Source organism: Pteropus vampyrus, unplaced genomic scaffold (assembly GCF_000151845.1).
Source record: "Pteropus vampyrus isolate Shadow unplaced genomic scaffold, Pvam_2.0 Scaffold219, whole genome shotgun sequence".
Lineage (NCBI taxonomy): Eukaryota > Metazoa > Chordata > Mammalia > Chiroptera > Pteropodidae > Pteropus > Pteropus vampyrus.
The window spans coordinates 1473348-1499980 of NW_011889000.1; the positions used below are offsets into that span (position 1 = coordinate 1473348).

At 38.6% G+C, this 26633-nt stretch overlaps 1 protein-coding gene and 1 pseudogene across 2 annotated transcripts in view; both read left to right on the forward strand.

Moving 5' to 3' along the window:
* The window catches only part of GOLGA5 (golgin A5), a 28290-nt gene extending 4623 nt beyond the window's left edge, over positions 1–23667 (forward strand). Inside the window, exons 1-12 of one of the 2 annotated variants that reach the window (XM_011373165.2) lie at positions 409–1006; positions 3480–3707; positions 5100–5319; positions 5757–5880; positions 8164–8367; positions 11896–12066; positions 14449–14577; positions 16807–16905; positions 18548–18773; positions 20888–20993; positions 21576–21639; positions 23197–23667. In XM_011373165.2, the coding sequence (XP_011371467.1) occupies positions 460–1006; positions 3480–3707; positions 5100–5319; positions 5757–5880; positions 8164–8367; positions 11896–12066; positions 14449–14577; positions 16807–16905; positions 18548–18773; positions 20888–20993; positions 21576–21639; positions 23197–23277 (2199 nt within the window). In that variant the 5' untranslated portion in view covers positions 409–459 and the 3' untranslated portion in view covers positions 23278–23667. Of the gene's footprint in view, positions 1–408; positions 1007–3479; positions 3708–5099; positions 5320–5756; positions 5881–8163; positions 8368–11895; positions 12067–14448; positions 14578–16806; positions 16906–18547; positions 18774–20887; positions 20994–21575; positions 21640–23196 lie in introns of those variants that run through there. The other variant, XM_011373166.2, reaches the window with a different exon arrangement.
* Positions 22153–22271, forward strand: LOC111747371 (annotated as a pseudogene).
* Positions 23668–26633: the final 2966 nt, after the last annotated feature.

A 26633-nucleotide genomic window follows, 5' to 3' on the forward strand; every position in this document is an offset into this window, starting at 1 on the left:
CTTAAACTTCAGGGAATTATTGTTTTTTATTTGGCTGTGCTCAAGTTTTGCCATATTTGATTATTTGCTATTTGGATGCTTTTGCTACATTAACATTTGTCTTTTGCTGAAATAGGAGAAATAACAATAATGGTAGTTGTAATTATGGTAATAGCAACTACTAAAATGAGTGCCTGCTGTGTGCCAGGCATTTTGCAAAATGTTTTTACACGTTATTTCATCTTAAAACCATCCTATAATGTAAGTACACTTATTTCCTCATTTTCTAGATAAAGTTACTTAGTTGCAGTTAAGTAATTTGTTCAAGGTTACAGAGCTAGTAAGAGGCAGGGTTAGGCATTCAACCCAGACTATCTGATTCCAAAGCCTAGTCTTAACTCTTATGCTCTGCTGTTATGCCACATTGATCACTTTATGTCCTTTTTACAGGTTCACCAATAGGATTATTCTGCTACCATCATGTCTTGGTTTGCTGACCTTGCTGGAAAAGCAGAAGATCTGTTAAACCGAGTCGACCAGGGGGCCGCAACAGCTCTCAGTAGGAAAGAGAACACCAGCAACATCATATATAGCAGAAATAATGACTATCCTGAACTTCACCAGCAAAATACCGATCTGACTTATCAGACTGGACCCAAAGATAATTATATTTCCTCAGCAGCTGATAACATTAGAAATCAAAAAGCTACCATCTTAGCTGGCACTGCAAATGTGAAAGCAGGACCTAAGACATCAGTGGAGGCCTCCCATCCTGTTGAAAACGCATCTGTTCCTAGGCCTTCATCCCAGTTTGTTCGGAGAAAAAAGTCAGAACCTGATGATGAGCTGCTGTTTGATTTTCTTAATAGTTCACAGAAGGAGCCTACTGGGAGGGTAGAAGTCAAAAAAGAAAGAGGCAAGACACATGCCCTTCAGAGTTCTCGAACAGCAAGTGTCAGTTCTATGAACACCACTGTAACTACCATCAGAACCACTGAAGAAAGCCCTTCTGGGAGCCAAAGCCATGGTAGCTAATCAGTCCTTTGTTGCTTTTAGAGTTAAACAAATTGGATGTGTCATCGTAGCTTAATACGTTCTGGTAGTTTTTCTCATCCTCTGTTTTGTTACCTGTTCCAGCTGGTAACTCTGAAATGTGTGGCGTAAACAAGGGAGACACGTGGAATACTATTAGTCAATATACAGTTACAGTAGGGACCTCTGCATGTCGTCTGTAGGGTAACTGCCCACCCCAACATCTGAGAAATTACATCTGAAATTATTTCCTATGATATTTTAAGACACAGACAATTTTAAAATCTGAAAGAAAACAAATAATTTTAGATTTGAGACTATCTCAATTAATTTCTTTTTGTCATTGAGATTATAAAAACGACAGGAGGCTGGCTATACTTCACACATATTCTTGATTGTCAGTTTTATGTGTTGTTGTTTTTTTCCTGCATCCCCCAGAAGTAAAGCTAAGAGGGGTGTGGAAGCATAAAGGGGAAAGTAACTAATTGCCAAGTTTTCAGGTAATTTGACCTGCCAGCGAATATTCTTGGGGCAAATGGGAAATGGGCTAGGGCAGGGTCTCTCAATCTTGGGACTGTTGACATTTGGGCTTAAAAATTCTTTGTTGTGGAAGACTGTCCTGTGTTGGATGTTCAGCAGCATCCCTGGCCTCTTAACCCATTGGATGCCTGTAGCACCCCCAGTTGTGACAACCAAAAGTGTCTTCATACATGCCAAATGTACCTTGGAGGGCAAAATCACCCTAGGTTGAGAAGCTCTGGGATCCCTAGAAATGGAATTGCCAAATTGTAGGTCGTGACAATGTTCAGCTACCCTAGTAACAAATGCCAAAGTTTTCTCAAGAAGTTATATCAATTCGTACTTCACCAGTTGTGGTTAACACTTCCTTTTGCTCTGCATTCTCACCAAAATTTGATATTTTCAAGGTAACTTTTTATGTTTTACTAATCAGGTGTGAAAATGTCATCTTTTACTTCTCTCATTACTAAATGAGGTTGAACATCTTCAAATATTTGACTATTTGCGTTTCATCTTCTGGGAAGTGCCTATTCAAGTCTTTTGATCATTTCCCCCCAGTGGATCATTTATCTTTTTCCTCATCGATTCATAGATATTCTTTATATATTATAGATGGTAATTTTTTCTCATCCTCCTCTAGTTTTACTTTGTTTTCTCCCCCCTCTCTGTATGGTTTCTCAATGAATAGAGTTCTTAATATAGATGAATTTATCAGTCTTTTCTTTATGGTTTGTGTCTTTGTGTCTTAGAAAATATTTCCCTACCCTAAGGTTATAAAGATAGTTTCCTATATCATCTTATAAAGATTTTATAGTTTTGCCTTTCATAGTTAGATGAATAATGTGAAGTAAGCATCTAATTCCATTTTCTCCCATATGGAAATCAGTTATTCTGGCATCATTTATGAAAAATATTTCCCCTGTCTACAATACCACATCTGTCATATGTCAAGTATCCATCTACACATTGCTCTATTTCTGGACATTTAATTCTTTTTCATTGGTTTATTTGTCCATCTTGGTGCCAGTGCCACACTGTCTTAATGTATTTTATAATATGTCTTAATATCTCAAAGCAACTTGTACCACCTTGTCCCTCTTCAAGAATGCATTGGCTATTCTTGGACTTTTGTACATCCATATGCATTTTAGAATTTGCTTGCCAACATTTTACAATAATTCTATTCATCTTTTTATTGGGAGTCTGTTGCTTCTATATGAACAGGTAGGTGAGAATCAGCATCTTTACAAATTGAGTTTTCTAACTCATTAACATGGTATAACTTTTGAGAACTTTTTCATATGATTATTAATTGTTTATCTTCCTTTGTAAAGTACAAAGCCTTTTGCCCATACAATTACTGTTTTAGTCCATTTTATCATTGAAACATAGTTCATTTTTTAGCACAGCTTTTTTTAAAGTCAGTAAAAAGTGCATTTGCTTTATACTTAAAAATGAAATGCATCTGAATTCTTGAGTCTCTCTCTTTGGGTAAGGCATTTTAGATTCTGGTTTGGTTTATAATGAATGCTCTGACCTGTAATACTCTCCTTGCCTTAAAACTCATAGCTGTTCTTTTTTGCCTTTCTAATATTTTCAATGTTGAGACTTCTCTCTTTTTTTCAAAAACAATTTAGAGATGAAAGGGAGACCAAGACCCTTTTTACTTAAGTCAAACCACTTAAACTATCTCTGATTTTACCCTTTCTTCAACTGTGTTCTTGTGCCATTACCATTCAGTGTATCCAGACTGAGGATCCTTAAAGCTCTGTAGCTTCCATGTATGAGAATGAACTTTCATCAGAGGGAAGTCTACTAAGAAATTTTATTTTTTATGGCATTTTAGCTTTAGCAGTCAACTTGAGCCCAAACGCATTCTACCAAAGTAAGCTACTAATGTCATTGTAGTGAGTGTTCCAATGTAACAGAAATGTGTCGCTTTTTAACAGAAGCCTCTAATAATTCAGACTCTGGCCATGAAGTCCAAGAAGATTCTTCAAAGGAAAATGGACCATCCAATGCTTCCTACGCTGATCGCAACCCAGTTCCTACTGATGACAGCAAATCCCATGAACTGTCTAATCTTCGACTGGAAAATCAACTGCTGAGGAATGAAGTTCAGTCTTTAAATCAAGAAATGGCCTCATTACTTCAGAGAGCCAAGGAAACTCAAGAAGGTAGAGCCCTGTTCACATCGTCCAGAATTAGGAATTTAACATTTCAAAAATAAACTAAAACCTTGACTACATCTAAGCTATTAGAAATATATTAGATGAGGCTTGTAAATACTGTTTTCATAGAAATACATGGCCCAGATTTAGAAATGGGACCAATCATGCTCCCACCAACCCAACACAGAGAACATCGGCTTGTTTGATTACTCTTTAGGAACTATGAAATTTAAGAACTGAGAAGAACAGAACATTAGTAATCATCTGGTTCAGTTGATTGGTTTATTCTGAATCATCTAGGGGAACTGTTCATGAACCAAAAGCGGGATTCAGCAGAGTAGTGGACACGAGTAGGCAAGGGCACAATGTAGCTTGCTGCAGGGGACATCAAACGAACAGGGACTTTCGTTTGAATACTACTCTCTGGAATTGTGCAAGGCAGTGGCCCTAGAGTACAAAACCTCAGATTTCTCAGAAATGAGTAATTAAAAAGTAAATAATACCATGACTGGGGGAATATGTTAGTGTAATTATTAAGTGTGGCTGAGAAGAAAACGAAAGAGGAGAAATCTGTCTTGGTTCCTAGGGGTGATGAGAAAGGCGTGTGGGGACCATGAAAAGTTTGGTTTCTAGGGTGATTAGAAAGGAGTGTGGGGACTTGAGAAGTTTTTCCAGGATATGGATAGAGGCCCAGAAGAGTGCAATAGGGAGATAGTTCAAGACCTGTTAGACTTTAGAAAAAGAAGTTTACTTTACCCAGACTAATTTAGACACAGAGATGGAGCTTTTCCTGAGACCCTGTACAGTGTCTTTCAATATTAAAAAAAATTTTTTTGCTGGCAAAATGCAATTGCAGATGACATATGAAGGTATGGACATCTGTACTTTATTGCTCTTTCTGCACCAGTTTCTAGATTAAAAGAATAACATCTTTTTGCCCCAGTAATTGAAAGAAACAGGTTCTGTCTTGTGTTGGTTTTGTTTCTATTTGTTTCGGTCTCACTGGGGTGGACATCATCTCCCCTTGCTTTGGATTTCGCATTCTTTCTTGCCTCTAGCAGAACTCTGTAAATCCACTAACCATTTTAGCATTGCGAACTTTCTGCTATCTACTGGTTTTGGCTTTCAAATGTTTTATATATCCTCCCCCCCCCCAAAAAAAAACTAGAGAACAGCTAGGTCATGCCCCTTTTCAGCCTGTTAACTGTTATATAGATGTGAATGTCAAATGTTGGCCTTGAAACATGAGTGTCCCATTTGGAGCAAAAGAAATTGAAGATATTTGTAAGTTCCTGATTTTGGCAAGAAATAAAGTACTAAAGGGATTCAAAGGATTTGTGTGAGCTCTGAAAAAATCTGTTTGCTTGAATAGAAAATTTTGTCTTTTTTTTTTTTTAGAATTAAACAAAGCGAGAGCAGGAATTGAAAAGTGGAATGTTGACCATTCAAAGAGTGATCGCATAACTCGAGAGCTTCGAGCCCAAGTAGATGACCTGACTGAAGCGGTGGCCGCAAAGGATTCCCAGCTGGCCGTACTGAAAGTGAGACTACAGGAAGCTGACCAGCTACTGAGTACTCGCACAGAAGCTTTGGAAGCCATTCAGAGTGAAAAGTCACGGTAGCTAATTCTGTTAATAAGGGAAAAATCAGCTAGGATGATTTTCTTTTTCCAGTACAAGTAGTGATAAACACCGTAGTGTATATACTACCTTATGAAAATTTAGCTTTTGGTAATGTTGGAAATGTGTGTGATTAAAAATGGATTTATTATTTGAATCTTGAGATGCCTTGTTAGTAAATTCTGAATTTAAAAATTTCGAAGAGCATAGTGTCATTAATCTTTCAGCATATAATGCTATGTGGCGTGTGCTTGTATTTGGATCCCTAAAAATGTAGATGACATTTCATGAAAAGAAGAAAAAGATTTCTTAAAGAATGTTTGAGTCAAACCATCTTTTCTGTGCTAAAAAGCCAGTGCTCTAACAGTTATTCTACCTTATCACTTGTACTCTATGAAAATGAGTTATTTCAAGTCATGCATGTATTTTCGTTTAGAATAATGCAGGATCACAGCGAAGGTAGTAGCCTGCAGAATCAAGCTCTGCAGACTCTTCAAGAGCGACTACATGAAGCAGATGCCACTCTGAAGAGAGAGCAGGAGAGCTATAAACAAATGCAGGTTAGACTGGGAGACAGCCAAGTGCTTTTGTTATTCGGACGAGGAAGAACGACCTTAAGTGCTGTTTCATTAACATGTTCACTCTGTAATAAAATTCTGCAGTGCATTTCAGAATTCTGTTTTTGTGACAGAAACCTAATCTTTGAAAATTTAGCTTGATCCTTGTTAAATTTATTTTAGTATTGAAATAAATTAAAGTAGTTAGTATTCATTGGAGATAGATGTCTTTTCATTTAATTTTGTTGTGCAACCGACATTACCATTATCTGATTAAATGCCGCTTTGGGGTATCTTATTTATTCTTTCTGATTCCAGTTTAATCTGATTCATTTATTTCAAGAGAAAATTGCACATATTTAGAGTTCTACTCATAAATAAATTTTTATATCTAGTTCAGTGATTCTCAACCCTGTCTACACATTAGCATCACCCATGTAGCTTTTCATACTTTTTGATGCCCGATCTCTACTTGCAGAGAGTCTTGTCCTATTGAGGGATGGCATAGGTGTTGCTGTTTTGGTCTTACAGGATTCACAGCTATATCTAATGGGCAGCCAGGGTTTAGAACCACTGGTTCTGGCTGTCTTTTAAATAGATGAAAAGAGTAAATATCAGCTAATGTGGATTTTTAAAAATTTTTATTGATACATTTAACACAGTATATCCAAAGAGCTATCATCTCAACATGTAGTTAATATTAAAATTTATTAGTGAGATAGTTACATTATTTTTTATATACTGATTCTTTAAAATATGGTGTATTTTATACTTGATTTGGTCATTAACTTTCTTCTGAAAATTTGATCTGTATTTAAATTTCATAAAATTTACAGGTGAAAAAATAAATTCACATGCTCAAGTTGTTCTAAACATACTCAGAAGTTTTCCAATAATAGTTTCTCAAAAAGTTAAACATAGAGTTACCATATAACCGAGCAGTTCTACTCCTAGGTATATACATATCCAAGAGAATTGAAAATATATGTTCACACAAAGACCTGTACACAAATATTCAAAGCAGCATTATTCATAATAGCCCCAAACTGGAAACAATACATATGTTTATCACTTGCTGAGTGGGTAAACAAAAGGTGATATATCCACATAAGGAGATATTATTCAGCCATAAAAAGGAATGAAGTATTGATTCATGCTATAATATGGATGAACCTTTAAAACATGCTAAGTGAAGGAAGGCAGACACAAAAGGCCACCGCATGTACGATTCCATTTATATGAAATGTCCAAAACAGGCGAATCTATAGAGAAGAAAAGTAGAATAATGGTTGCCAGGGACTGGGAGGGAGGGAGGAATGGGTAGATTTCTTTTTGGAGTGAAGATATTCTGGAATTAGATAATGGTGATGGTTGCACAACTCTGTGAATATATGAAAAAAACACTAACTTGTACACCTTAAAAGGGTGAACTTTATGGTATGGCAATTATACCAAGAAATGTATTGTTAATTGAATTATTAGATTTTATGTGTAACTTTAATTAAAATGAATGAACTTAAAATTCCATTCCCAGTTGCATTAGACACATTTCACATGCTCAGTACACATTAGCAGTAGTCCTCTAGCTCCTTTTCTTCAGAACAGGAGTTAATATTTGATCCAGGGTTTATGGCCTTTAGTTATTGGCATGTAACTGTAAATGCTTTCCAACTTCTGCCTTACCTTTTGATTTTTTTTTGGTGAAGGGGCTTTTGAGAATAAAGGTAAAATGTAAATCTCAGAACTTGATAGGCTAGTAAGTGGCAGGCCCTGTGTTTTTTAGAGTGTGCTTTAAAAGTTTCTTAAGCTAAACAATTACTTCGAATAGCTTATCAGAAAATTCGAAATAAAGGAAAAACGTTAGCCATGCTCTTAGAAAAGATAAAGCTGTTTACTTATGTCTTCCATTTGTTTTCTAATACACTTTCTGCTTTTCATTGATCAGCTAGTATCAGATCAGATCTGGTATTCAAGATAACAGATTCACCTGGGAAATTCCTTAAAAAACAGATTTTTGAGTCCAGTCTTGGAAATTCCAATTCAGTAAGCCTGTGGAAGGCCTTGTGTGGCTCTATTTTTAAACAGACTTTCTAATTGAATTTCATGCATTGTCATGTGTGGGAACCACAGCCTTAGATTTGCTATTCTCCAGTTCCTAACAAAAGAAGAATATTTTTACCTGCCTATTCTGTGTTGGGCTGAGTTAATAAATCCTGTAAGATATCTGAATGGATGGTTGCAACATCTCAAAGTAAAATGACATAAGTGTGATAAAATTTGTCACAGAGTGAGTTTGCTGCACGCCTTAATAAAATGGAAGTGGAACGTCAGAATTTGGCAGAAACAGTTACTCTGGCAGAAAGAAAATACTCGGATGAGAAGAAAAAAGTTGATGAGCTGCAGCAGCAAGTCAAGATGTATAAGTCCAATGTGGAATCCTCTAAGCAGGAATTAATTGACTACAAGCAAAAGGCTACTAGAATACTCCAGGTACGCATGTATATGTTTGAATGTTAAGCTGTGCCAGTTAACTGGGAGACACTGGGAGACTTTGTGTAGATATGTGAGATTATTTGTCCGCGTTTATTAACTAGGGTAGCTCACTTCACATGCCTTACGCAGAAATATTATAAAAAGGATGAAATGTCTCGTTTCTACCCCTTTTTTATTTTATTTAAAATTCATTCTACTACTACCTAGTTCAGATCTTCAACTTATCACCTTAATCACTATGAGAATATTAATGTTTGTTGTTAAATAATCGTTTTATTCTTCCTGGTTGATCCTCTGTTGAATTTTTTAGAACTGGCCTAGGCCTCATCCAGCTTTTTCCTCCCTCCCTTAGATCTAAGGTGACTTTACCTTCTTCTTTACTAAAAAAGATTGCAGCCAACTAATGTAATTTTCACTTTCTCTTTCCTTTGCCTCTCATGTCAGGGAAAAAGTGTACTTTCATTTTTTATCTCGGGTGATTTTTCTGCCTGTGCTTTAATTCCATCTCCCCCCACCTCATTTAAGCCCATTCCCCACAAGTCTGTCCTCTCCCTCTGTGTCTTTCTCTCTGCTGCCCTCTTCTGGCTCAGCTTACTCAAGAGCACATGCTCGCTTCCTGGAAGAACGAAGACTGGATCTGGGAAGTCTGCCTGGGTTAAAAAACAACACTTTTGTCTCTTTTGACCACTTCGATCCATTTCTTTTCCTTCTTTCTTTCAATGTCAGATTAATCAGAATTACTGCATATATGCTCTCTTCATTTGAGAACTGTTAACTCCGTTATGTAATTTCTGTCCCCACCACGTTTCAGAATTGCCTTCTCAAAAGTCTTTAATGACCTAAAGATGTATTTTCTGCCCTTTTCTTAGTTTCCACCCGCTTCGATTTTGGTAGAGCATTTCGACACTTGTTAACTCCCCTCCCCTCCTGAGACTCTTGCCTTCTGTTGCCACCCACACTGCCTTAGCACTCTTTGTCCTCTCTTAACTGCCGTCTCTGTCTCTGCTCAGCCCTCTTCCCAGTCTCCAGAGGAAGAGACCTCTCACATTCAAGCTTTTTTAATTCTTTCTTACTTTGCATTATCATGTACTCACTCTGCTTCTGTTACCTTGATGTGATTTCAGCATGTCTGGAACCCTAACTTCTGACCCCAGTTTCTAAATGCCTGCCATGCTTCTTTACATGGAATGTCTCAACCTCCACACCAGCTTCTTCATTCTCCTATTTCGGTAAATATTATTGCCATCCTCCCAGGCAGTAGAGCTTGAAACCACGGTGTCATTTTGACTCCACCTTTATCCTTTAGCCCCCACCTCCTATTGGTTATAAACACCTTTTTGATTCCACATTCATGAAATATATCCATCACCTCCATACTCTTCTAATTCTTTTTGTTGTATCACTTCTAATTCGGTGATTCATTTAAAAGGTACTTAATTGAACACCTAACTATTCACTAGGTGCTAATGATAAGTGCTGAGGATATACAAAGCTCAAAAGATATGTCTTCTTTCTTAAAAGTGTTCAGTTTAATGGAAAGATACTGCAGTAATTATATAATGAAGTTATTGATGTACTAAGCCCTTAAAATCTGCCTGGGGATGTTGGAGATCACTGGAAATGCTGTATAATGAGGAATTTGAAGGATGAGTAGGAAGACTTGTGGTAAGGAGGAGATTTCAGAAAGAACAGCCTATGCCAGAGCGCAGGGGACCTGGGGCAACATGGCATAGTTAGTGGACTACAGCTAGTTCCTTACTGCTGGAGCATAAAGTGTTAGAGATGGGAGATAAAAACTCAACGACAGGCAGAAGCCAGATCATGGAGGGCCTTGCATACCATGCAGAGGAATTTTAATTTCCTCTTATAGGTAATGGTAGGGGGTGGGGAGTGTTTGAGAATTTGAGCAGCGTGATCAGATTTGAGTCTAAGTACTATGGCAGTGATGAGGAGGTCAGGGGAAAGTTGGATGTCTGTCTTGTTTATTGTTGTAGCCCCAGGATTGAGCCTAGCCCTTAGTAGGTACTCAGTAAGTTGTTGAATACATCAGAGGGATGAGGGCTGGGATGGTGAGCTGTAGATGGTAAAGAGGCAAGTATCAAAAATAATGGTAAGAAATATGAGGACTTGATCTAAGTTTGTGGCAGTAAGGATGGCAAATAGGGGACAGCTAAGAGAAATGTCAGAGTAGGATATGTGAGACTTGGAAATTTAACTAGAGGAAGAGGGAACATGGCAGATAGAATCTAGGATGACTCCTGGTTTCTGGTTAGAATATATGAATATTGTTGCCGGTACTGCAAAGGGAAAACAGGAAAGAGCAGGCGAGGGTTGATGGAGATTATGATGGGTTAGAGTAAGTTTTCAAAATTGACGTGATATTGAGGTGAAAATTTCCAGAAGGCAATCAGAAACAGGCCTGAAGCTCAGCAGTGGGGTCTCAGCATTAGCCACTTGGAGATGTCTGTCGCTCTCAATCTGTCTGTCTATCTAGGTCATGTTTATTATAAAAAATTTGAAAAATAGAGAAAATTTTGAAGAAGTCACCCATAATTCTACCACGTAGAAAGGAAGCACTATTTTTTATGGAGAGTGACTTTAAATATTTATGTTTAAGGTAAAAGGGCTGATGGTCCTTATTACCGACCTACAATTATAGCACTTTTTAAACTCGTCTTCCCACATCAAATCTCTTCTTCCAATGCATCCTTTATACGAGGGATCGGCAAACTCTTTCTATAAAGGACCAAATACTGCATACTGTAGGCTTTGCAGGCAATATGTGGTCTCTATCATGTGTTTTTTGTTTTTGTTTTTTTAAACAATTCTTTAAAAATGTAAAACCCATTCTTAACTTGCAGGCTGTACAGAAACAGGCCACAGGCCAGATCTGGCAGATTGACCAGAGTTTGTGGACACCTGCTTTATACCACTGCCAGATTAATCCTCCTGAAATGCATCTCTGGTCATATCACTTCCTTGTCTACTTTTTGGTCATTTGTGTTAGCACTAATGCTATCTTTCAAGTTACACCTTCTCTTCCCCAGAATTGGTTTTTCCTCCTCAGAACACTCTGCAAGCGATCGCACCATATCCCTCTCTCGACTTGTGTTTGTTGCCCTCTGCCGGATACTTGTAACTTCCTTTTTAGTTTATAAGGCAGAGGGTGCTCTCCGGACTGAGAGGCATTATCTTTATTACACAGGACACTTACCACAGTGCCAAAGCCATCATAGGTGCTCTATAAGTATTTGAGTGGAATGCGATGGGAAAAATAAGCATGAGAAAGGATGAGAAGAAAATATGAGAAAAATCTTATTAGTAAGTTTTCATGGTCGTACAGCAAGGCCCTGTTGCATTGTTATCCCAGTGGGTTTACCAGTCCATGGGCTTTCTTTGATGGAGAATATAATTGGAATAGTTCCCTAGTGATTTATTTGGTGCAGGGTAGATGATATTCAATATACAAGCTACTGTCTGCTTTGCTTAAAGATATTTCTTTTCCTTTTTTTTTTTTTTTAATAGTCTAAAGAAAAATTGATTAACAGCTTAAAGGAAGGATCTGGTTTTGAAAGCCTAGACAGTAGTACTGCTAATAGCATGGAGCTAGAAGAACTTCGGCATGAAAAGGAGATGCAAAGGGAAGAAATACAGAAGCTAATGGGTCAGATTCATCAGCTGAGGTCTGAATTACAGGTAAGATTCATTACGGTTCACTTCAGAGACAGCCATTTACCTCCAGTTATTAGCAATTTAAGAGGTGCTGGATTCTGTATTTTGGAGGAGGGGTATTAGTGAAATAACATGTGAAACTTCTGCTAGGATAATAGTCACCATATAGAAATGGATCTAAAGCAATAAGTTTCTTGTCCATTGATTGACTATAAAGTTAGAGAATAACAAACATGGTAACCAGATTCATTGATTCAGGAAATGTCTACCAAGTGCCTGCCATATACTAAGCATCTTCTAGGCTTGGAGTTATAACAGGGAACCAGACGGAATCTTCATCCTTATAGATCTTATAGTCTAGTGGTTAGTAACAAATTAGAGTTGGGCTTGTCTGTATAACTGGGATGTTTTCTGATATTAAAATGGGCTCCAGGATGGTCTTTTAATTATAGTTTCATGCATTATAGTCTTTTGTTTATTTCTAATTACTATATTTAATCTAGAGTAAATTGGGCCATTAATTTAGATTAAACATAGAGTCTTTGACATAAATATAGGAAGTGTCTCTGAGGATTAGAGAAGATAAAGTACAGAGTAACAAGCCTTCTTTAAAAAAAAACATTTTGTAAAGAATATTCATCCGTGCATTAACCCAGCAAGTTTCTGATTTGTAAGATGTCCATAAACTACAGAGGAAAGAATGGAAGTTGTGAGACTAGGCCGGCTTGCCTAGAGCTTAGGTTCGAATGTCAATCTGGATATTGATCCCATCTCTGGCACTTGATAGCTGTATTACCTTGCACAAGGCAGTTTATTTCACTGAGGCTTAGTTTTCTCATCGGTAAAATACAGATCAGTAAGGGTTCTCCTGAGAATAAGGGGTATGTATAAATGGGCCCTCAGTAAATAGTAGCTGCTGTTATTTCTGTATTTTTTTTCTCCCTGGCCAAGTAGAAGAGTGGTAAAGGCTGTAATCTTTGTAGTCTTTAAAGTAGGATTTTTTTTACTGTAAATAGTTTTTGAATTCCAAAGAATTCGCTCCCACAGATTTAGAGTAGATACTAATCTTATTCAGACCTTGGCTTATTCATACATGTCCTTTGGGAGAGATTATGAAAAAATGTGTTTTATTTAATATCCTTACCCCAGCATTATTAATGACATTGACCCGTCTTCCTACCCTTTCTCAAGAAGTTTACAAAATATAAAGATTATAGTATTGGATCTAGCAAAATGGGAGAATTGTTAATCATTATAATAGCTATCATTTACTGAGCGCTTGCATGCCACGCACTCCACTGTGCTCTCAGCGTACATCCTTTCATTTAATCTTCACCATAAGCCTGTAAGAGAGATGGTATAATCTCATTTTACAGTTGGAAGAAACGTAGGCATGGCGAAGGAAAGTAACTTCTCGTGACTAGTAAAGTGGCAGAGCTAGTATTAGATCCTTAGTCTCTCTGGTTCCAGAACACGTGTTCTTGACCACTGCGAATACTTCCTGCCTCTCAATGTTTTATGTGATTTAGTCAACCTGATGACAGAGACTGATCTACCTGCTACTAACCCTGAAAACTCAGTGGGGGGGAATAATTATTTCTGTTTTCTTCTAAATCCACAAAAGTCGCGTGAATATAGAATATTACACTTTGATTATCTGGGAATATTCATCTGTCAATTTTTTCAAACAGTATGCGAATGAAGATGAGTATAAAACAGAATGTACCAAAAGGTAAAGAGCAAAATAAAATGCCAGTTTTAATCTCATGCAGTGCTAGATGAATGGACTTATGCTTCACCCGTATGGGGAAATACAGAGACCTAAAGCTGTGTTCTTTGCCACGAGTAGGTTTTACTAGAAATCCAGAAGGTGCTTTTTGAGTTTGAAAAATTGAGAATAGTGGCACCAAAAGAAGAAGTTAGAGTAAGAAATATGGGGAGATAAAAAAATAGTAGTAACAAAGCTAAAAGAAATAATTTGCTAACCTCTGTTGATATGAGAGAAATGTTATATTTTTACTATCTATTGGTTACTTGTGCACACACACACAAAAGCTAATTATAACCTGCAATTGTAGTGAAGCCCTTTTTGACGTTATATTTCAGTGCCTTTTGAAATTCTTAGTTTTTGAATACAGATGTGCATCTCCCAGCGGGCCACTGTCTCCGCATACTCATTAAACCAGATGATTCTGTGCTGCAGCAGCTAAGGTACCCTGCCATTCCTCTTGCCATTTGCCACAGTGTCAGTTTATGTGCTCCTTTTAGGCTGAGATCACGGTCATCTTTGTCCCTCCTGCTGCGCCCAGTTCACAGTGCGTAATGACTTCCCAGTAAATGCAGAACTGAACAGCTTTTTTTTATGTTGCTTTCACAAGTAAGGGTTGTTTTTTTTTTTCTTTTTAGGATATGGAGGCTCAACAGGTTAGTGAAGCAGAATCAGCAAGAGAACAGTTACAAGATCTGCAAGACCAAATAGCTGTACATAAAGCTTCTAAACAAGAACTAGAGGCAGAATTGGACCGACAGAAACAGGTAAGGATTCCAGGTTGATGATCACTTAAGAAGACTCTGCTAGCTGTCACGCGAGGAGACTTCCCAGTAAAGCAACCTGCTGGCGTTCTTATGGGATGGGCTCAGAGAGTTAGTGGTAGACAGGGCTCGTGTCTCTCCTACCTTCCTACTGTCCCACACTCCTTATTCGTTTGTTTTAACAGATGAAAAATAGAGAAATGGTTATGAGACTTGCCTGATATCACACAACTCATGAGAGACTAGATTAGAACCCGGGATGCCTTTCCCAGAGTTCCTTCTACTACCCTATTTGTATTTTATTATAGCTCCTTGTGAGAGTGTATATATATATATTAGAAAACGTAAAAACATCAGTCAATTTACATATTTTATTACGTTTGTACTTTTAGGAACAACAGTAAATATTAGTTAATAGAAATATAAATTAAGTCATGCTTTTGTTAAAATAAGGTGCTCACATTCATGTTTTGATAAATTAAAAAATAACTCTCCCACCTTCAAAAAAAAAAGAAATATAAATAAAACATGAGTGCCATATATTAGACTGCTTTTTCTGTTTGAGAAAAAGTGCTTATACAGACTGTGCTTACAAATCATGTTTAAGATTATATTTCATTTTACACCTGACAAATGACTGCTCCCCAAGCCAAATTATTTTACTTTAATATACTTATGTAATAGTTTTGATATTAACACAGTTAAACATGTTTACAGCCACATTCTCAGAACGAGATTCTAATATTCTAATATTAATAACATCTATAAATAACCTCTATAGGTAGTGACAATGTTGTAGGCACTTAGTTTGCATTATCTTATTTCGTTTTCATAAAATCACTATTCATTTTACAGAAGAGAAAACTATTCTAGCTTTGCATATTTATATTTATGTATTTTTTTTATTATGATTTATCATTTCTGAAACTGGTTCTGTTCTCAGAGTAATGTTTATTTTTATTGTGAAAGTAGCACTTAAATCTGTTACCTGTACAGAAAGAGAAAAATTCACTGACTAGCAACCTGCAGGGTACATCCTAGGCTGTCTTAATTTAATTATAGGATTAGCTGTCCTTTCAGAAATTGCATTTTAATTTTTTCAAGGAACTGTTATATATTAAAAGACAAAAATTTGATGTTCTTGATGGTTAGTGAGATATTTCCATTTTATTAGGGCAGATGGTTTTAACCACATTAACTTCCAGTGCCCTCTTAAAAATGAAAGTAGAGGAAAATGGAGCTGAATGTAGCTACAGGCTATTTGTTTAGTAATCAGATGTTCCAGATGTGAAGTGCGTAATCTTGGGATTAAATGTCCTGTAGTGCTCCTTATCAACTTAAGTAATTTCAGCCTTAAATTTTGTGCTAGCCTAGAGCTTAGGAAATTAGGCAAACCTGTAATTGAGATTTTTCTACCCTAATTACCTTCCTCATTTTCTCTTTCTCACTCATCTCAATTTTTTCAATCTGTGAAATGAGGTTTACATCTTCGTACAGCTCCCTTTACTTACTTTGTCAGTACAGTTAAGCATAATGCTTTTTTTAAATTGATGTATAATTTATATGTAACATCCTATTAGTTTTAAGTGTACATCATAGTGATTTGATATTTATATACGTTACGATATGATCCCCATGATAAGTCTAGTTACCATCTGTCACCGTACGAAGTTTTTATAGTATCGACTATATCTCTGCTGCATAATGCTTTTGAAGGTACTTAGCTAATGAATTACTCTTTCTTCCCTGGGATGTGCTTTGTTCTTAAATTCCAGCCTGACTCCAACTGATCATATCTGTTGTATAAACTAACAGTGCTTTAGTGTAGTTTATAGTGAATCTGGAGGTATTTCTTTTTTTTCTCTCTCATGCTCTTATTACTGCTGTGGGAATGCAAAATGGTACAGGTATTTTGAAAACAATTCAGAAAACCATTTGCATGTTTTCTTCCTTTAAGTTAGACTTATCATATGATCCAGTAGTTCTATTCCACATATCTACCCAAGAAAAATGAAAACACATGACCACATAAAGACTTGTGCTTGGATATTTATATACAAATTGATACACCGTGCTGAGGTATTAACGTTTCATCAGACCCATCCAAGTCTGTTCGTTTATTCATTCGGTATTCAGCACACATCGATTGAGTGCCTACTGTGTGGCTGGCACTGTTTTAGGTACTGGGGATGGAATAAGAAATTCTGTTTTAACTTGTGCCTCACTTTGTAGGAATTCCGCTACATAGAAGAAGATCTGTATCGAACAAAAAATACATTGCAAAGCAGAATTAAAGATCGAGAAGAAGAAATTCAAAAACTCAGGAATCAGGTATGCATCAGTCACAACTTGAGAAAAGATACCATTGTGAAGCTGCATTTTTTAAAAGAACACAGTAAGACCGTTTTTTCCATATTTTCACTTGAGTTCTGTTGTCGTGGCAGTGAGATGTTATTTTCATCCTGATACAGAATTTTCATCTAATGCCATTAGCGTCTGTCTTTGCTATTTTCTGTGGCTTGCTTTTTATAGAAGTATCTTGTAGCCAGTCACTCCAGGAGATTTCGGTTACACAGTTATTTATACTTTTCTCAAAACTCATCGTATACTTAAGATCTGGGTATGTCACTTGTATATAAATTTTACGTCAACTAAAAATTGAGTCTTAAGTAAGTTTATTAGGGGATCACAGTTTAACCTTAAAATTGAGCATTCCTTTTTAATAGTAAGTAAACCTTAGTTTATACTCAGTATAATTCCATTTGATAGTTATTTGTTGTGGACCTAGCCCTGTGTTTAATTTGTGCTTTAAGGGATTCAGAAGGAAGGAAGCTAATTTTTATTAAATACCATGCGGTGTTAGATACTGTGTTAAATATTTTATATATTACCTCTTTTAGGCATCCCATTCTATGAGGAGGGAAACTGAGGCTCAGATTTGTAGTTTGCCCTAGGTTGTAGCTAGGGAATGGCAGAGCTGGGATTTTAAACTTAGGTCGATCTAGTATCCTCTTTTCAAAATCATATTGATGCAGACAGTGATATTTGCCCTCACAGAGCTGACTTGCAGTTTCATTGACAAGGAGGCAAAATTGACTCCTATTAAACAGCGTTGCTGAAGTGACTGATACATTCCCAGATAGTCAGTGGGAGTCTGAAAGAAGGCTGAGGGCAGCTCGGGCTGGAGTAGTTGAGAAGGGAAGAGGCTTCGAAGGCAGGTAGAGCCTAGATAAGAGGACCAAGTTTTCTAAACAAGGAAACTGGAGAGCAGAGCAGAGGCTGAGTATGAGTTGGGGAAGTGGTGACAGATGAGAACAAAGGAAACTGAAATGAAAGATACTAAGAACCAATTGTCAGCCAAACCCTACTGGGAGAATTCTCATTTAATATCCCTAAATACCCTGTGCAACAGGCACTGTTAGCCTCACTTACTACGTGAGGAAACAGATTCAGAGGTGTAGCAATTTGTCCAAAGCCAGATAGCTGGGAAATTGCACAGCAGAGATGAAAACCTCAGGTAGTGGTCTGTGCACCGCACTGCAACTGTTGCATTATGGAGGGTTTTGAATCCAGGTTGAAAAGTTTCAACTGTGTCCCGTGGATCAGGGCTTTCAGATATTTTTGACCATGATGTTACAGTAAGAAATAAAGCTGACGTCATGTCTCAGTACTCACACAACAAGCAAAACTAAAACAAGTTTCACAAAATAATACTCACGTGCTGTGTGTCACGCACTCTGATAATATCCCATTCTGTTGTTATATTTTTTTTTACGTGCAGATTGTGAACCACCAAACTGATGTCATGATCCACTGATACAGTTTAAAAATTACTTCTGTAAACAATAGAAGAATCATTGTAGTTTTGAGAAAGCAGTCAGTGCCACAGTTTACCTGTGGGAAGGTATTGATGTGGTTTCTATGTCATATGACTGGTTTTATGTAATAATTTTATGAACATTTTGCCTTTCAGCTTACCAATAAAACCTTAAGCAATAGCAGTCAGTCCGAGTTAGAAAGTCGACTCCATCAGTTGACAGAGGCTCTCATCCAGAAGCAAACCATGCTGGAGAGTCTCAGCACAGAAAAGAACTCTCTGGTCTTCCAGCTGGAGCGCCTCGAGCAGCAGATGAAATCTGCCACTGGGAGTGGTAGTAACGGGTCTTCTATTAATATGTCTGGAGTTGACAATGGTGAAGGTAAAAAAAAAAAAAAGGAATCTCAAAAGAACGCTTGTTGCCTTAATTTCCAACCTCGCTAATCCAAACACGGTGTTGAGAAGTTAAGGAAAGACCATTTTTATTTGAAGTTTCATCCAATAAAGCACCCATTTTTCTCCTGATAAGAGGCCCTGGCCATGTGCTGTTTGATATCGTTAGTAAATTGGACTATGGACTGATTAACATCCCTCACGACTATGGAACTTGGAGAAAAGAGGCCCAAAGACTAATAGTCGAATTGAAACATGTAGGAAACTCAGTAGCGAGAGACTTGCAGGAATCTTAAACCAAGATTTGCTTTTAATAATTTTCCAATCCATAATTATGATTATTAAAGCTAATAGTCAAATAAGTATATCCATGCTCTATAATTTTAGTAGAGAAAACTATAGATTCCCAAAATATGTAATCAAAAAGAATGTTAAAGGTTTTAGTATAGCCTAAAGAGATTTGGTCTTAGAATATCCTTTCAGACTTTTTTTCTATATATGTTTGTAGTACCCGTTTTATCGATTTAACTTTTTTCAAAATTTATACAATATATATTCATAGAAATCTATCATGTGGAAATGCTATAATTTGTTTAATCAATTCCTTATGGTTGGGGTTTAGATTGTTGCTAGTTTTTTCCCTAGTACAAGCAGTTCTGAGGAAAATATTCTCTGTACATGTCCTTTATTTTCTTAGAATAAATGATTGGAAATGGAATTGCTAGGTCAATAGATATACACATATTTGAAGGCTTTTTATTTTTGTTGCCAAAATCGGCAAATAATTATTAAGTGCCTGCTTAGTATCAGGTACTGTTCCAGGCATTAGAGATACAGTGACCAACAAGAGACCAAAATCTCTGCCCTATGGGTCTTATCTCCTGGTATGGGGGAGGAATCCAGGTGGAGGAGACAGGCAGTATATGAATTATGTGAGATGGTGGTATATGCTGCAGAAGAAAATTAAGCAGAAAAGGGAAACTCAGGGTGCTAAGCGTGGGTTTGAAATTGTAACTTAGAGTGGTCAAGGAAGACCTCATTGAAAAGATGGCACTTTATTAAAGTCTCAAAGTCGGTAAGACAGTAGACTCTGAGGAAATCTATAGGAAAAGTGTTCCAGGCGGAAAGAAGAGCAGGTGCAAAGGCACTGGGGCAGGAGTATTACCAGCATGTTGCAGGAACTGCGAGGAGGCCAGTGCGCCTGGGTAGACTGAGGGAGGGGGCGGGTAGTGTAAAGTGAGTTCAGAGAACTTCGAGGAGGCTGTTTAGGCCTGTGTAAAACTTTTCCTCTGCGTGAAGGAGGAAGCAATTGAAGGGTCTTGAGAGGAGTGACTGATGCGACCTGCATTTTAACAAGCTACCTCTGGCTGCCGTGTCCTGAATAGACTGCAGAAAGCTAAGACTGGAGGCAGGGGACCAAGGAAGAGCCATTGTATTAATCCATGTGAGAGATAGTGGCGGTTCAGACTGGAGTGGGAGTGGTGGGGGTTTATCTTAAAGGTGAGCCGACAGCATTTGCTGGCAGATTCAGAAAGGAGTCAGATTTTTGGCCTGAGCAGATGGAAGGATGGAGTTGTCGTGTACTGAGTTGGGGGAAACTGCAGGACGAGTAGGTTGATGGCAGGGGCAGGAAATCAGAGACGTGGTTTGGTGCATGCTAAGTTTGAGAAGTCTGTTAGACATCCAGATGGAGATGAAACAGGAAGTCGGATAAGTCCGGGGTTGGGAGTGCTCCGGGCTGCAGGTATAAATTTGGGGCACATCAGCTTTGTAGGAAGAGTATCTGGCTTCACTCTTAGCACAGGAATTAAGTGCCCATTACTATTGACCACTGGCAACACTTGCTATTTATAAACTTTAATTTTTGCTAATTTCAAGGGGAAGTAATTTTCCTAGCTTTTACATTTTGATTTTTTTGGATATGGAAGTTTAAACATTTTATATAATCAAATTAATTTTTTTTATGATTTTATCGTCTTTCGGTGTAATGATTAGAAAGTAAGTCTTAAGAATTTCTTCCACATGTAATATAATGTATATTCAACTATAATTTTGTTCATTTTGGTGTCTGTACGTTAATTCATTGTTTTCTTATTTAAACAGGCACACGTCTGCGAAATGTTCCTGTTCTTTTTAATGACGCAGAAACTAATCTGGCAGGAATGTATGGAAGAGTCCGCAAAGCTGCTAGTTCAATTGACCAGTTCAGGTAAGCCATGCCAGTCACGATGACTGATAGACCACCAGCTGCTTTTTATAGCTTTTTCCAGTGGTTTCAGTCATTGAGAGTCCCTTCAGGCAGAGCCGATATTTAAAGTGACCATCTACCTTATTTCATGATATTTCACTGTCAGGAAGTAGTTTTAAGGGGTCTGCCAGTGCCTATATTTTATTGAAAATGATTAACCCTGACCATTTCTCTTCTTTCAATAATAAACTCTATTTTAAAAACTCATTGAGTTTCATGGAGAAATTTGATTCCTAAGAGGAAAGTGATATAGAAAGGGGACCGGGTTCGCCTCCTGCAGTCGTAGCTGAGGAAAGAAGAGCTCATGCGGGAGTCTAGCAGCCAAGCCCCAAATGATGATAGGAGTATTTGTTCACTACTGTGACACTTCTATATGGTTATTTCAAGTAGTTGTTTTACAGCCCACTATTTAAAAGTCTTATTTTGTGGTGGCAACATAAGTAGTTTAAATGAGTAAAATGCTGAAAAGCATGGCAGATGCTACGCAGGCGGATCCGTCTTGAGTGTAACTCTCTTCTCTTTCCCTCCCCGCCATTCTCACAGCATCCGTCTGGGAATTTTTCTCCGAAGATACCCCGTAGCACGACTTTTTGTAATTATATATATGGTAGGTAAACTCGTTTGAAAAAACAATGCTGCACTTGATTTTTAACTGACTTTTTTTCAGCTGCTGGTCTTTAACTAAAAGTTTAGCAATCAGTTTTGAAAGAATGGAACTCATTTCTGGTAATAAAGATAAATAAGATTTTTTTCCTTAAAGTATGCAAGTGAGGTTGACAGTTTATTATGTCTAAAATATACATTGCTCAAAGGCTTTTCTTACAGTAAAATTAACTTTAGTGCATTTTAATAGTTACCTCCATTTCTAAGCCGCTCTAAATATAAAAACACAATATAAAATAATTGCTTTCATTTTTATCTTGATGGAAAGTGGCTTTATTTATTTCTGTGTGTTATTTTTCATTTTCCAAAAGGATCTCAGGGTTGATTTATTTTCTTCCAGATTCCTTAGTGCCAATAAAATGGTTACCATAGTCAGGAATGCCATTCCATGGGTCCCGTGAGCCTGAGAAGCTCACTAACTGTTCTGAATGGGCGTGTTTAAAAGTAGCTCAGTTGAGTCTACGGCCATGCCACCCTGAACAAGCCCAATCCCATCTGATCTCTGAAGCTAAGCAGTGTCGAGCCTGGTTAGTACCTGGAGGGGAGACCACCTAGGAAGACCAGGTGCCGTAGGTGTAAAAAATTTTTTAAAAAAAGAAAATAATAAGGAATTGTAAGCTGACAAGGTCTTTGCAATCTGTGAGGTTAACCAAAGATTGTCTCGCCTAAAAAAAAAAAGTAGTTGAGTTGAATTAAGATAGGCCTTTTTCTTGAAAAGAAATAAAAGCATACCTAGAAAGAAATTTCTCTGTGATCCACTAGAGGGAAGATAATACTTTAAGTAAAAAGTTTTTAAGAAGATGGGGATGGGGAGCATTTAGGGAAAAAAAAGTTGAGTGGCATCAGAGAAGATTCAGAATCGGCCCGCTTCCGGGTTCATTTCCCAGGTGTTAGAGATTTGAGGAACACGTGTACCACCTGGCAGCGTGAGATGTGATGCTGCACACTGCAGAATGGCGGGCACAGAGCTGTGGAACCTCACATCGTTGCACGTGGCGGTGTGTGACTGTAGGTCCTGGGCCCAACCCTAGAGCAGCCGCTGAAACCTGCTGCACTGTCCCTGTCGAGAAAGCCTTCCGTCCCGTCTTCACCAAAGCGCAGCTAAGCCCTGCCCTACAGCACCGGCCATAACAGTCCTACAGAGCCTTTTCCAGCCGACTTCATGCTATACACCTAGCAGTTCAGATGGTTCATAATCACCCGAATGGTTATGTATGTGCACATGTGCATAATGTGAACGCATTGCAGACTCTGCTCCTCTTGACTGAGAAATCTGTATGTATTGCAACCTTTATGACCCTCCATTGGTTGTTTGTACATCTGTTTCTTCATTAATGATCCAGTAAACATGCCTGAGCCCCTCCAATGTTGCCAACACAGTGCTAGCCACAGGAGTACGAGGACAGATAGGACGTGGTTCCTGCCCACGGTGTACTTCATAGGGAGCCTGTGGCGAAGATGAAATTATTAACTAATCCATAAATGGTTTTCCTTTCTCTAGGCTCTGCTTCACCTGTGGGTCATGATTGTTCTGTTGACTTACACACCAGAAATGCACCATGACCAACCACATGGCAAATGAACTGAACCCAGTTGCTTCAGTGATCCGTTGTCTTTTTCCAGACTTGGGATCAACAAAAGGGTCAATTGACTAAAATTCCTGGGGAGAGTACACAAAATTATCATATCACTACAACTTTAACTTTTAAGTTATTACACAAGTACTCTGCTACCCAAGTCGTCCTCTAACGTCCTTCAAATGGTAAGAGTTTCTAAAACAATGACAGTAATTTAACAAGCTCTCAGCTCTGCTTTTCTGAGGTCGGTGGTTCAGTGTGTATATGTACGCACACAGACGCTGGGCTGTTCACCTCTGTACAGACCATCTATATTTTAGGCAACACTCTATGGGCTGTAATCAGGGAAACTAATTGTATTTAGTGATATAAATAAAATGTTTTCTTTTTGATAATTCGGTCTGCTTTTGTGTTTTCATATATTTAACTTTGCAAGTATACATTTACTTTTTACATATTAAAGTCCTGATTGGTATAACTCTTCTTATAAACAAATAAATAAAATTTACTATGCATTTTTCTTTTTTAAAATAATAGTTTTTCCTGCTCATCGAACAAGACATTTCCAGGTAGCGATAGAGCCAGACAGCAGCAGCTGCTGTCATTTGTGATTGGTTCTCACGAGCCGCTGCTGCACCCACGTGTGTGCATTCCTGCCCCTCCCCCCTCCCCCCTCCTCCCTCTCCTCCTTCCTGTCCTCCCCTCCTCTCCTTCCCCTCCCCATGGTGCCTGCGTGGTCCTTGGGTTCTCACTCACTGTCATCTTCCTCGCCTTTTCCCTTTTCTCCAGCCTCTACCGTGCGTTAGCTCAGGACAGCCATAGCCTCTGAGTGTAGCATTTAGGAATCAAATCTGTTTTAGCAACCTTTGCATTTTTAAAACACTCCAGTGCATAGATGTTAAGAGATTCTTTGAAGACAGACAGACATTTTCTTTGCCCGAAGTCCAATATAACATCTATCTGCCTTGGTTTTCCTTTTCATTTACACGTCTGAATTCTTGTTTTGTCCCCTGGGTTCTGGTGGTCTCTATATGTAATGTAGATCTTGGGCTTTGCGAGGGTGTCGTCCTTCCAACAGGAAGGTCTGTGAAGCAGTCTGCTGGTGCCTAACCCAAAACCTGACAGTTCCTATTCTTAATGATACCTCTGTTGTGACTTTAGTTGAGTTAAAATTTTCAGAAGTTTGGTACATTGGCAGATGTTGATTTTTTTTTATTTTTCATCAGAAAATGTAGTTTTAAGGGTCCTCTTAGATGTCTTTGGACTTTCATCAACTAAGCAGGAATGAAAAAGGCAGAAAGTACCACATCTAAAAGTGGATATGAGGTATCGGGGGTGGGATAGAGACACATTATTAAATCTATAGGATTTATGGTCGTTCTTATTCAGGTGTGATAGCCTATCAGAATCGGAGCTGTAAAGTGAGGCCCGATCTCAAACGGAATAAAGAGCTTACTCTTGTTAATATCTTTTAGACCGGGGGTCCCCAACCCCCGGGCCATGGACTGGTTATTGGTCCGTGGCCTGTTAGGAACCGGAGGTGAGCAGCAGGCGAGTGAGCGAAGCTTCATCTGTATCTGCAGCCGCTCCCCAGCGCTGGCATCACCGCCTCAGCTCCACCTCAGATCATCAGGCATTAGACTCTCATAGAAGCACCGGTCCCTAGTGCCAAAAAGGTTGGGGACTGTTGTTTTTTTTTAACTCCTGCTTCTAATTTGGAAACATTTCTGGAAAGTGATTAAAACCAGGTTACACACTTAAAATGGAAAAGAGCTCATGCTTCATCATCGTGTATCGCCAGACTTCCCGTCTCCGTGGGTCCTGGCTTTTGTTGGGATGGCTCTAAATCTTTTGTTCAGTTTTTATACATTCTTGGCTTCAGAAATAGTTTGACAAAATGTTTCCGAGGTTATTTTTCAGCAGATTTTCGAGGGCGTTCCCATTTGCTTACCCTAAGATAACACAAAACTTTGACCTAATCAAAAGGATCGAGTGAGAGCTGAATTCTTTTCCTTCTCGATTCAATGTATTCATTAAAGACATCACAAATATGCGCACATACACATACATACGTTATCAGAGCTCCTAAGAAAATCTCCCTTCCTCTAGACTTTGCTTACCGAAAACTGCCATTTCCATTGCAACAGAACAGAAACATCGAAGGAAGAGCATGGGTTTTGTTCAGACGTGGTGGACTTGGGCTCACCAGGCGAGGGGGCAGAGTGTCTGGGGCCGGGCAGTCGAGCCTTAGACTAAGCGGACTTACACCCAATCACCCTGTGGAGAGAAAAACCAGACTACTTCAGTATGCCTCCAGGCTCCAGCTCCATGTTGCAGGAGGCCCGCTGTGCTGGGAAAGGCCAGTGTGGGCATCTTGGTCTCGATGGAAGGAGAGGAAAGAGCCAGAAAAGCACAAGAGGATGGTCAGGGACCAATGGGCTAAGACGTCAGGGACCAATGGGCTAAGACGTCAGGCTGCGACTGGTCAGAAGAAGGAAATGACAGAGAAAGTGCCCTGGTGGTCTTTCTGGACATGTCGGAGACTAGTGGTCCTATTAACTCTTTCCTGAGTGAGAATTTGGATTAAATGGTTCTGAACTTCCACACTTCGGATGGGTGATCTGCTTACCAGACAGACTCAAACACAAAATACCCCAAAACCAGTGGAACGTTCTTCTATAGGAACACGTGAGTGTCAGGTGTGTGACATACAGAAGCCTCACTTATAGAAGGTGTCTCAAAGAAAATAATGACAGTAAAATAATTTTAAGTCATTAAATTACAAAGTAATTCAAATTACGAGTACCCCGTGTGCCAGCCCTTTCCAGGAACGCGGATACCGTTGGAACAGAAGTCCCTGCCCTCGTGGAGTTAACATTTAAGTAGGGCAGGCAGACTATAAACACACATAACGTGTCACTTAGTGTCAAGTGCTATGAATAAAAATAAAACGAAGGTACAGAGAGATGGGGAGGAGGGCAGGGAAGTCCTCTCCGCAGAGGTGACACTTGGGCAGTACCTGAATAAGTGATGGGACATGCAAAATACAGACTGGGCTTTCTACGCAGTAGGTTAAATACTTGTGAAGCCTCAGAAATGGAGACAAACAAGGAGCAGGACAGCGAGGAGGCCAGCGTGGCTGGAACCGAGTGCGGGAAATGGGGAGACAAGCGTGGGGCCAGTCTGGTGGGGACCTGTCGGCCAAGGTCAGGACCTTGAATTTGAAATTCTGTTTTGCTTCTCCTTAGTAGCCCCCTCTGCCCTTGAACTACCACCTCCTTTAAACAGGGAAAACCTTTAAAAATCTGTTTTAGAATAAATCTCGAGAGAGCAGTTGCCCCACATGCAAACGCTGCATAGT